The 13,257-nt window shown below is 41.3% G+C and overlaps 1 protein-coding gene across 1 annotated transcript in view; it reads right to left on the bottom strand.

Moving 5' to 3' along the window:
• The window catches only part of LOC117446795 (alpha-1,6-mannosylglycoprotein 6-beta-N-acetylglucosaminyltransferase B-like), a 142,208-nt gene that overhangs the window by 69,488 nt on the left and 59,463 nt on the right, over positions 1 to 13,257 (bottom strand). The window contains 1 exon segment of the mRNA XM_071204618.1: positions 5,932 to 6,082. Coding sequence (XP_071060719.1) covers positions 5,932 to 6,082 — 151 coding nt within the window.

Genomic DNA, 13,257 nt, shown 5'->3' with positions numbered 1-13,257 from the left:
CACACACTCAATCACTCTGTTTTGTGTGTACAGTGGTACATTGTTTATGTATCCCAATGACTTATACACAGAGCAACTGAAATCAGGAACGATGAAATAGAAGAATTGAGGCATTTGCTTTGCTGACTACTTCTAGAAAAGCTGCAGTACGATATTGACTTGAATGCTGTGGAAAAGAAGGTCTCCTGGGATATAGGATGTTATTGATGAAGCTTCGATGGGTACTTAAGGGAGGGAAATAGGTAAAGCCGAAACAGAGCGGTGATCTTCGACCAGCATTCACCTAAGGCAAGACAAACCAATCTCCCCTCTCATCTGCTGCACGCTAAAACATCAACTCTGCATCCTTTCCCCACCTTCGTCCCCTCCCTAGTTTTCTCTCCTCCCTCCCTCCCTCATTATATTCTCTCCGTTTTCTGCTCTAACGAGCGGCTGCCCCGTGGGCGAATCACAGGCTAGGGCCTCAGACATCAAGTCCTATTCGCCGCTACACGGGAGTGTGTCAGCACCAATGAAGCTCACTGGGAAATGAGACTCCCGCCCAGTGTGTGTGTGCGCGTGCGTGCGTGTGTGTTTGTGTGCTCTTTCTTTGATTGCGTGCCCGACTGGCCAGGATTTGGGATATGTTTTTTATAAAGCTCTTTCTTCCAATTTGCTCTTTCCCCGCTGTCTAAACTCACATCACTTATACTTAACTACATTTCTCCCACATCCTCGTGCGCTTTGTGTATATGTGCAAGAGAAAGAGAAAGATTAGAGAGTAAAAAGAGGACAGCGAGGAAGAAAGGAAGGGTGAACAGTAAAGGTGGAGAATGATGAAGAGACAGAATGATAGAGACAGGGAGAGAGGGGAAAAACGAAGAGTGACAGAATGAAAATCATTGGATTGAAGAGAGACTTAGGTCATCCCTGTCAGAGTGTGTGTGTGCGTGTGTGTGTCCATTAATCCCGCAGGCTATGCCCTCAGTTAGGGGTATGTGCCCTGGTTTAACACCAGACTGGTTTTAACAAGTGTAACCTCAAGTGAACTACTACACTGACACACAAGTGACACATTTAAAATCAACACACACTTGTTTAAGATGGTATTGTCCTTCTTCAGCGGTAAGCCATCAAAGGAACATCACCAGGCGGTGAAGTGTGTGTGGGTGTTGTTCATACCCACCAGTTTCTTTAGTCAATATCCTTTTCATTCTCCTTCCTGAATCAAAACGTTTACTATAGCTATTAAAACTGCTTCCACTGAAGATCAATTCAGTCCAAACTAAACAACAGTGCACTCAGAAAATACAATTGATTTCTTTTTTGTCCTGAATTTGATTTAAAATTTCATTTCACAGAGCATTTCGGCTTTCAAGAAGAACTTGTTTTAGAATTGGACAAAGGAATGTGAACACTATGTATCAAAAGTCTACATGATAAATCTCTGAGCTCGGATGAAGTTTTCTGTTGCTCGCTGAATGACGTTTGGTCTCTGTGGGGACTTTAATGTTTAGAACCCATGATGGCTTGCTTCAATTTATACCAACACAATTTTAGACAAGCCGTCAGACGTGAGTCATGTTACACATTCTCAATTCCTGTTTTGAAAGTTTGATTTAAAAGTGGCACCAAAATAGTAGTGAAACGTGTCCTCAGGCTGAACTGAGGCTACACTGTATGTAGGGGTTTCAAGTTATTTTTTGGGGAAAATTACACATTTTATAAGAAGAAAATGCATTTGTCCATATTGTTTCTAGCTTAAGTCATTAAAAAATCATTTAAAACAAATGTAACTTATGGAATGTTATATTTTATATATTTATTTATAACAGTGTTTTACATTGCACATGTGGGTGAGGCTGAATGCCAGTTGCTGGGATGAAGCCCGGGTCTTTACAGAGGAATGCTTTTTGATGATTAACGCTATATTGCACCCCCACAAGACCCACTCTGCCAATAAAAGCAGAGCTATTCACTGGATTTGAGAATGTAATTGTAAGGTCAATGCAAACATTTTCAATTGACATCTTGAATTATTGTGATCATTAAAAGACTTGAACATTTGAAAATCACAAAATATATTTTATTTAAGAATACCATATATTATGGCCCATACAGAGGTCGCGTTAACTGAATATTTTCCGTCTATGACGGATTTTTTTTAACAATGACAGACCAATCTGAAAGCAGTCCGTCATTTTGACATATTAGAACAAACTCGGAACAGCGCCAAAGTTTCCCCGCAGCGAGGCTCCGGGGTTATGCCGTGTTATGCATGCACTCCAAAAAGGAAATCATACCGTTTCCAAAACCTAACTGTGCCGTACAAATCATTGACATGTCTGAGTTTTGGCTTTACGCTGTGCACGCTCCTGCGAGGTGCAGCAGCCATGCATAACACGGCGCATGTGAACTGTAAGATTGACAGTTCACGAGCATGCTTCTCCCCCCCCCCCCCCCCCCCCCGTCAGAGTTGTGTAAAGGCCGACGGGTAATTCTGGATTTTGACAGAAGTTTTACGATCCTGTCTGTCAAAATGACGGGCAGCGAAAAAGTCTAGCGCAACCTCTGGGCCCATATGATGCAATTATCATCATTATGTATTCATTTGGTCCTGTCATGTGACACTAGGTTTTCAACAAAAAAAGAAACACTACATAATATATATTTTATTTTTAAAAGGCTCAGTAAATCCACTCCCTAAGGGGAAATCTGCTTTCATTATCCACTTTTAAAGAGTAATAGTCTCACATCATTGATTTGTGCTCTTGTGTTTGACCCTAATTACACTCTGACCATAACCCCTCGATCCTCCCAAACTACTCCCTTCATGGCAATAACTAGATATTGATGTCTGCTACAGTAACACAATACCGTCCTACTTAGAGTCACTGACAATAGACACCTTCAGCAGGACACCTCTCCCCTGTCGTGCCCCTAAGAGTTGAACTGCTTCCCCCACATTAAACAGCCCATTACTAGACATTGATTGCAGTTAACACCAATGCCAGACCATATTAATCGTTCCATCCTTCCGCACTAGTGCCTCTGTGCAGATCTGACTCTGAGTGCTTATTCAGGATCATTAAACAAGGTTTGAAGAAGTGAGGGGATTTCTGTCAGTGTGTATCACATTACTCCCGCAGCACCACGTTTAGTCAGGCTGTTAGGAAATGAAAGGATTCAGAATGGAGAAAACATTAAAAAGGACAAATTGGATGTTTTGGTACTAAAGGGGGACAACAGTTAGATAAAAGCAGTAGCAGCAAGGTCCTTCAAGACTTGTCTGTGTGCAGCAGCAGCGATTTTGAGGTAATAGGCAGCAATTTCAACGAGAGGAAAAAAATGATAGTGAAGATGAGAGTGAAATACAATAAAGCAAGGAGTATAAGGAGGGGAGATAGACGGATAGCAACAGGAGAAAATAAAAGGTAATGTGAAGTATGAATGACAAGGAGTGCTACATCTTAAATATGTTAGTATGTCATGTCATGCCAGAGAGAAATCTTACTAAACTCTACCAGCTGCTCTATGTTTATATACACCGAGGTGACCAAAGCACTCATGATACTGTTTCATAAAAGCTGTAAAAGCTATACAAGTTTAATAGGCGGACATACAAGTGCTAACCATAGGTGCTAGCACATGAATTAAAGTAGATGTGTAAATGATATATATATATATATATATATATATATATATAATTGTTGGTGGTTTTACAGCAATGGATAAGCACAAACCATATGGTTGCTTTTTTTTAAACAAACAATTAGCGAAGTTGAACAAATATTTACCTTTAATTGTTACTGCACACACCATAAATCTACTATGAGACATTTGAAGCCTTAAAGACTATGTGAAAGATTGCCCAATCACTTCACTATCACATATTTATTTTACATTTGGAAAAACATCAATGTATTGTTAACAAATAAAGACCAATGAACTAATGTGTCATCATGAGAACGGTACAAACTTCTGAAAATTCGCAGCCTTTTTTTTAGAGTACGGCAACTACCAAAGGTACAACGTGCTCATGCAGACAACGTCCCTTCATCCAGGTGACGATAACATACTGTAATTAGTTTCATTATATTAGGATGTGTTCAAATTAGTGGTGCACGATAATTATCGGTCCGATATTAGGAATTATGTCGTCATCCCGATAAACCTGATAAAAGTATTAATAGCCCCGATAATATACAATATATTTTTTGGGTAAAAAAAAAGAAAAACATACTGCGGTGTGGGTGGATTGGGATGAGGGGCGCTTGTTTTTCACTCGGCTCCTCCCGTTTTGCCAGTACTGTGGTATTAGTGGTTTAGGAAGAGGGGAGTTTTTCAAAAATCCAGCGCTCCCTAACTCATGCCTGGCTGTGACGTGAATGGTGTGCGGCCGTGAAGCCAGGACAGTAAACAAACATGTCGTCGGTAGTATGGGACTATTTCAAAGTTTCAGAGTTAGATAGTTTGTTTGCTATTTGTATTAACAAATGCATTGCAGAAGTTCCACGAGGAGGGAAAAAGGCAACGAGCTATAATACTTCCAACCTGATCAGTCACCTGAAACATCGCCATCGCTACGATGGTGTGTTAAAAGCGTACGAAGACACCTGTGCTGCTAAACTAGCGGCGAATCCAAAGCCAGCTGCAAAGGCACCGGGGCTTTTACCTATCGACGAGGCTTTTGAAAAAGGCAAGAACTTCATTTGGGAAAATAAATATGGTCACTTTGAAGAGTCAAAACTGTTCTTGGCTTTGTTTTGTTCATAGTAGTAATGCTCATGTCATTTGCTCACTAATAGTCTTTTTTTTACCAGCAGGTGTGCAAATACTACAGGTACATTTAATATATATATTAGGGCTGTCAAACTATTACCATTTTTAATCAGATTAATCACAGCTTAAAAATGAATTAATCATGATTAATCACCATTCATTACGTGTTGATTTCTATCAACAGGGGAGTACTTCAGGAAGGGGGGGGGGGCTAGTGGAGTACTTCGTGACCACAGAGTGTGAACGTTGTGATCAGCTGTTTTAGCGCAGTTCTCCAGTGAAGGGGGGGAGTCTCCCTCCGCAGCCGGTTGGGTAGTTTTGGCACAAGTCCGTTGTACAGACCGACGTTAACAGCAGCCCTGTCTGTGCACACGGAGACCGACTTTGTCGTCCGGTGATCTAACCGCCTTCTGGAAAAGCTTCACAAGTACGTCGGTACGCAAATGCGCTTTGTGACACAAGTGACGGTACACATTTCAGATTACGCACATAACCTGCATACCAGTTATGTGCACCCCTACTACAGCAAAAGTATTCTCCGTCGGGACTTCCTGCAACAACACCACGCCGTTATCAAAGATGTTCTATTGAGAAGACGATCACTACGTGACAAAGGTTTTCAAAACCGTGGCTACTGAAATCAATCTTACTAACTGCTGTCTGTGCAATTTACTCCGTGCGAGTTGGCAGACTTTATTTTGCTTACTTTAACATCATTTTTCATGGTGGGGCTAAGCCATTTCTTGGTATCGGTGTAGCCTACCCCAGCCATACCCTGGCGCTGCCACTGGTGGCACGTATGGGGCGGGCCATTCTGCACATGCGTTAAATGCGTTAAATATTTTAACGCAATTAATTCAAAAAATGTATTACCGCCGTTAACGCGATAATTTTGACAGCACTAATATATATATATTATATTATTATCGGTTATCGGTATCGGTCTTAAGAAGCAGGAAGTTATTAGTATCGGTTTCAAAAAACCAATATCGTGCATCCCTAGTTCAAATATAATCTTGCTTTTCTTGAGAAACTGTGTGTTTTTGTTGAGAATCTCACTATAACAAGCCATATCTTGAGAGTACTGATTCATGTTATAACAATTGTGCTGTTTCCAAGACCTGTTATCACTGGCAGAGAAGTAAACTATAACATGTAAAGTCAGAGTACCTGTTGATAGCCGAGCTGAGCTCATCCAGGCGCCGTGCGTCAGTGCTGGAGGTGTTGTCGAGTTTGGACAGGCTGTCCATCCTCTTCAGAATCACCTCCAGCATGTCACTGATCTTCCTCAGCACACCACGTGACTCCACGCCTCCCAGCACTGGGATGGAGAGACAGACATAGAGAGAGAGATGGCAGATGAATGAAAAGCTGGACGTTGTAGTACATTACACACTTGCACAACAGCATGCACATTAAGCCAAAGCCTGCAGCTCTTCTGGCTCACCACACTGTATTTTAATTTGGCTATGCTGCCGCTTTGGACAAATGTCTCTATGCACTTGACTGCATGCAAAACAAGAGCAAATTCCTGTCTGTTGTGTACCAAAAGAATAACAAGTCTTTATCTAGATTTGGGGAAACCTTGTACACTAACTTTCTTTGCATTGATTTCCAGTGTTTGGCTCGATTAACACATGGGCAGTTCCTCTGGGAAATTGTAGCATGTTTAATATCTATTGAAAAAGCTCAAACTTCTCTTTATTGGGATTTCTATGTTGTAATACTTTTGGTCTATAACCTCAATGATAAATTAGGGCTGCAATAGATATACAGTACCATCCGTAGATCCACCAGTCTCTACCTAAACAACTTTGGCGCCTTTGTTAAAAAAGAAATCCAAACACGTTCCCAAACATTTGTCGCCAAATTAAAATGGAAAATTCCACAAGCGCGGAGCCACAGACGTTTGATCTGTTGCATCTGTTGTGGTTCAGCATGCTAATGCCACCACAATGATTAATAGATAAGACCCTCATTATTTATTTATTCTTGTAATCAAACAAGAATAAATAAAGACTTTAGATTTTTATTTGTAAAAAAAATATGATTATTAAAATCATTGTTATTAGGGTTAGTTAAGGTACGTGTTTTCTTTTTTTATTGTAAACATTTCATTGAAACCCGCCGCTGCTGCGTCTGTAAAGCCGTTGTGTCCTTGGGCAAGACACTTCACCTGAACTTGCTCCTGTGGGTATTGTCCACAGTGGAGACCATTGCATGTATGATATGTGTAATGTGTATTTGTAAAGCGCTTTGAGCATCTGGAAAAGCGCTATAATAAATGTAAGGAATTATTATTGTTATTCACTACCATTTTTATCTTGGTTTATGTGAGGGCCTTGGATGTCATATCTGCAATTTTTATTTATTTATTTATTTTTAACATTTATTTAACCAGATAAATGCATTGAGATAACATCTCATTTGCAATGCTGACCTGGCCAAGAAGGCAGCAACGTTACACATAACATATAATAGACAGGGTCAATTTTCACAAAATCAGAACCCTGAAGGCATTTTGTGTTTATTTATGCCATACAACATTTCTAGGGGTATTAAGGGGTGCTGAATCCAAATCTGCTGTATATGAAGCTCAAAAATGTCCCAAAATGCCTCGAAATTGAGAAATCCAACATGGCCACCACCACCAGCCTGAAATCTATTTTAAGTATATCTTTTTGACTAAACAAGGTACAAACTTGAATTAAATGTGCTTTTGTAAGTTCTCCTACATGGGCAATCTGATGCCATATTCAGATTTTAGATGTTATGTGAATAAACTGCTTAGATCTCATATATATTGCAAAAATAGTAGTTTTTAACTATGAATAATTACTCAGCTATTATTATTATTATGAGGCTACTTTTACTTACGTTGTATATTGTTTTGAGATTAAATGTTTCAAATGTGCTGTGATGGAACCTTTGCCTTCCCCACTATTCCCCCCCCCCACCCACAAAAGCAAAAAAACAAACCAAAAAGAGGAATCACAGAGCGCCCATTCAGCGGTGTATTAGCAGAAGACTGTTTCACACAGTCATCTGAACAATGTCCTGCAGCACAGAAAGCACAAGCTACAGACATGGCCTTCTTCATGTCCAGGACATCTAAAAAGCCAATGCCTTCCTGGATATTGTACAATCAAAAGGCAAGCACAGTCAACCCAGAGAAAACTACAGTAGGCTACCTACCTATCATCCAGGCTCCTGCATCTGAACTCGATACACTGAACACAGTTATCAAGCGAGTGCTTCATATCTCCAAATCAATGGAACAACAGCATGTCATTCTGACAGTGGGCGAGGCACTTTATCCGAAGTTGCTAGAACTAAAGTGGTCAGTAGAAGAATACAAGGACGTGCTTATCCCTTGCCTTGGAGGCCTTCACATTGCCATGAACTTCCTGGGTGTGATAGGACAACACATGGTTGATTCTGGCCTGAGCGAGCTATGGGTCAAGTGTGATCTAATGGGAGAAAATGCTGCTCAGCATGTCATGGCAGGAAAGGGGTATGCACGTGCCATAAGGACCCACAAACTTACCCTACAGGCTCTTTGGCAGCTACTGCTCCCACGGCTGTACACATATCTGGATGAGGTTGATGTTACACTGAGAGCTGAACTCTCAGATCTCTGCCAATCCGTAGATGCTGACCACATCGCGCAGATGGTCGACAAACTGACTACAGACAGATTCCAGCAGCCCATGAAAGAGTTTGCTGCATCGCTTGCAGTTGATGACCCGAATGCCGCATTCTGGTGGGACTACATGACTATGGTCAGCATCGTACTCTGCTTCATAAGAGCGCAACGTGATGGATTGTGTGATCTCCACCTGTATGCTTTCAAACGTAAGCTGCCCTTCTTCTTCAGGTACGATCATATAAACGACGCCAGATGGGGTACTGTGTACCTGGCTGAGATGTCTGCTCTCCCACCAGAAATCCTCTTCGAGTTTCAGAAAGGCAACTTCTTGGTGAAACGCAGTGATCGACGCTTCAATCAGGTTCAGCGGATCAAAGTACCGAGTGGCTAAACGCTACAGGCAAAAAGAGTGGAGGTTTAGTGGGCATCACCAGGATAGCAACATCCCTCAGTAGATGGACATTGTCGTATAACAGTCATAGCTTCTCAGACAAAAGAAATGCTGAGACTGACAACAGATGATGAAGACGATGAGTACACACACACTGAGTGCACAAAGAGTTGAATGGAGAGAGACGACAGGGATGAAAGCAAAATATGTGTATCATTGAAAGAGCACTGTGTGTTTCAAGATGGTGGGGACACACTCAAGAACATAATCAACAAGGAAGTGGTCACACCGGAGATTCAAGAATCTCTGCTTGGTGCAGAACACCTTGGACAGGCACAAATGAAAGTGTTTGTGGACAAACGTCTGTGTGAACCTCCAGCTAGTGACCAGCACTTGGGACTGAAGTCACCCATTCCAAAGAACAAAGCCAAGACATTTGCCTCTTTGTATGAAGTCGTGCAACTTTCCAAGAACAAGCAAAACACCATCAAAGTGGACAGGCAGATTCTACAAAGGCTAGTCACAGCTTTCAGAGCAGGTCATAAGGTAGACCTGGAAAATGTCCTCCAGCATGAACTCATGCCCATCCCGCCATCTCTGGCCGCAACTAACGGCAGTCTACATTCCACCAACAAGTCTGTTTTATCAAATATACTGACAAAACATGTCCAAACGCCTGCAGATGTGCCCCTTCAGGAACCCAGCTGCCTGGCTATTGATGGCCAAGCACTTGTAATGGCACTTGGGAAGCCGCCTGACACTACAACATTTGGTGACTATGCCAACAAGTTTGCTGAGACGGTGTTGAAGATGGGAGAGAAGTACCAGAGGGTTGATGTAGTCTTTGACAGGTACCGTGACAAATCCATCAAAACGGGCACAAGGAGGAAACGTAAACAGCGTCACCGACCAGTACGCAGAGAAATCGTTAATGACTCCGTTCCACTTCCAGCAGACTAGTCAAGCTTCATGGCACTGGAAGAGAACAAAGCAGATCTCGCTCGAATACTCTCAAACCATCTGATAGAACACAGCCCAGAAGATGAGCCTGTGGTTGTAATATCGGGTGGGTTTGTTGAAGCAACCACTGTCAAGTCATCAGATCCTGATCTTGATTTCTCCTCTTCAATGGCTGACCACGAGGAGGCTGATACAAGTCTGATTTTGCACTGCATCCAGGCTCCAATGGACACAACAGTTGTGTCAGTGCGTGACACAGACGTGCTTCTTCTACTTTTAGCACAACATGACAGAATCGGATGTACCCATCTCTACATTAAAGCCGGGACATCAAAGGAGCCAAAGTATTTTCCAGTACATGACATTCGCAAGTTATTATCTGATGATCAAGTGGACACACTCCTTGCCTTCCAGCCATCACTGGCTGTGATAGTGTGTCTCAGTTCAGCGGTCACGGAAAGAAAACAGCCTGGCAGGTGTTCGAGCAACATCACACCGATCTTACTGGCCTTGTGAAGGGCCCTCTCACAGAAGGTATTGTAACATCAACAGATAAATGTATCTGTAAGATGTATGGTGTGCCAGAGGTTGATACATGCAACAAAGCAAGAGTTAAGTTGTTTTGCAAAGGTCGTCCACAAGAGACTCTGCCACCAACCTCAGATGCAGTGAAGTTTCATATCATGCGTTTACACTATCAATCGACAATCTGGAACCAAGCTCACCTGCCACATCCTGATCTTCCGTGGATGAAATGGGATGGATGCACAAGGAAGGTCAGTTAGTGCCACGGCTACTGTCTTTGCCACCTATGCCTAAAGCCTGCAGGGAGTTCACTTCATGTGGGTGTACCAAGGGATGCCTCAGCCAACGCTGCAGCTGCAGGTATGTGTAGAGGATTAGCTGATCAATGTGTACAAGATCGTACAAATATGATAGACTGGTTGAGAATATCAGCCTGCCAGACTGCATACTGCTGACTGTTTGTTGTTAACAGATTGTTGAAACCATAACCGGATAATTGTGAACCTATAACTGAGAAAAAAAGTAACAAAGGAACACAATAAGTGTAAGGATAACTGTAACGTGTATTCCAATGTACCTATACTTGTACTGGTGATAATCTGTCTATTATATTATATTATATTCAGAAAGAGTCACATGGAATGTATAGAGGCATGCAACAGCAGGAAACATGACAACACCTGCCGGAACACTGAAGAAGACGCTGCTTTTTAAAAGTGCCTGCCTTTTGGCAATTTCCCAGAGGGTTTGATGTAAAAAAGGCAGTGTGAACAGGCCCACTCCTTCTTCTTCATTGCCTTAACACTGGATGGCCTGAGAGCTATAATTTGGGTTTATTTGTTGTTTTAATATATTTTTTACATTATTATTATTTTGTAATCATTGATATATGGTGGTGTTTTATGAGATACTTGAATGAGGTTTTTACCATTTCAGTATGATTTGTATTCTTATTGAGTTGAAAATTCCAATGCCACCCATGTTCTTACTGGATTGGAGCAAATAAAAGCATCAATAGGGCTTTGTTGACGGTACTGTTGCTCCACACTGTAGGCCTAATCGCGTCATGTTTACGTTATGGTTTGGTGGCCAAATACAAATTGTATTAATACACTTTCTAAGCAAGCCCTGGTTGAGTCTGACAACTTATTTATCAGTAATGACCACCTTTTTCACTATACATGTATGATTTCAAGATGATTATTCACATTTGATCTAAAATCAGGACAGTATGTTCAATTCCCCATGTGTGAAAACATATAAAAAACACATTTAATTCTAGTTTGTACCTTGTTTAGTCAAAAAGTAATGTACTAAAATAGATTTCAGCCTGGCGGTGGTGGCCATGTTGGATTTCTCAATTTTGAGGCATTCTGGGACATTTTTGAGCTTCATATACAGCAGATTTGGATTCAGCACCCCTTAATACCCCTAGAAATGTTGTATAGCATAAATAAACACAAAATTCCTTCAGCACTTTAAATAAGCACATTTTCTGAAATTCTGCCTAGTCTATAACACAAACATATAAAATACAGAGAACATAACTAAGAAAATAAAAGACGAAAAAAGCAGTCACTACATTGTGCACATTAGGACAGTAAGAAAGGTACACTACTTATTACTGCAAGAGCAGCTAGTGGTAAGGACCTCAGACAACTTCAACTTAAAACATGCTATTGAATAGGGATGGGAACGATTAATGGAATATTCGAAATTATTCAGGTATTCGAATATGAGTTATGAATATTTTTATTAATTTTTTTTTTGGGAGTGATGCCTAAGTTGATTACATATTATCAAATTGAATAATTCAATGAATACGATAGAGCCATAGCTAAATGCGGGCAGAGCTGCTGATCTCTCTCTCTTGCGTCCTGTTATACTTCACTCGTGTTTATGTCCAAATCCATCAGATCTAGCTAGTTCTTGTTTTGTTTGTTAGTCTATTAATGAACTGACTCGTGCTCCGTGCTAAAGTGTTAGCCAAGTTTAATCAAGAGGTCATGTTCGGGTCCCTTACCGTACATGTGGATTTAAACATAGGTCACAACTATGTGGCGACACCTTGTGGTAGGAGTGTGTATCTATCTAATCAACACATCCCCCTTTCTTTGAGGTAATATAAACAAATAGTGCAACATCAATTTTAACCAAACATTTTGATTTCTCTACCATGCCATAACAAATAAACATCTGGTCTAAATGTACTCAGAATGCTAACTAGCACAAACTTGGAAATTGTCTAAACATTTACACCATTTTAACATCCATTAAATCAGTCTCTCAACTACAGATTCTGGTTTTCTGATTTCCCTTGTAGATCTTCTGACCACATGTTCACTTGGAGTGTTAGTATCACAGTCTGTCTGTGGTGAAGGTGTGAACTCAGACTCAATGATGGATTCACTGAGCTGTTGAGCAGCCTCTTTTGTTTTCATAAGACTGCGACGATTGCGTCTGAAGATTTGTCCTTCCTCTGTCCTCACAGTGAAAGATCGCGGTGCTACTTCCTGAAGAACAGTGGCTTTCGTTCTCCATCCATCAGGACCCTCAATCCTGACTGTGTCATTACTTGATAGCAATGGAAGCTGCTTAGCTGTTTTGTCATACCATGTTTTCTGCTTCATCTTTTGTTGTTGTAGTTGGTGTTGCAGCTTTGGGTGTCTCTTTTGCTTTGAATAGCTTGGCAGTGTGGTGCGCAACTTACGATTCATCAGAAGTTCAGCAGGTGACAGTCCACACTCCAGAGGTGAGGCTCTGTAGCTGAGTAAAGCGAGGTATGGGTCTGAGCCACTCTCATCAGCTTTCTTTAGAAGTTGCTTGAGAATGTGAACTCCCTTTTCAGCTTTCCCATTTGACTGTGGATAATGAGGACTTGAGGTCACATGCTTAAAGTCATACTGTTCTGCAAATTCTTGCCACTCTCTGCTGTTGAAACACGGTCCGTTGTCACTCACTACTGTGTTAG

The sequence above is a fragment of the Pseudochaenichthys georgianus genome, chromosome 1 (genome assembly GCF_902827115.2).
Source record: "Pseudochaenichthys georgianus chromosome 1, fPseGeo1.2, whole genome shotgun sequence".
Taxonomy (NCBI): Eukaryota; Metazoa; Chordata; class Actinopteri; order Perciformes; family Channichthyidae; genus Pseudochaenichthys; species Pseudochaenichthys georgianus.
The sequence above is the reverse complement of the archived record's forward strand: the minus strand, read 5'-3'. Positions and strand labels throughout refer to the sequence as shown.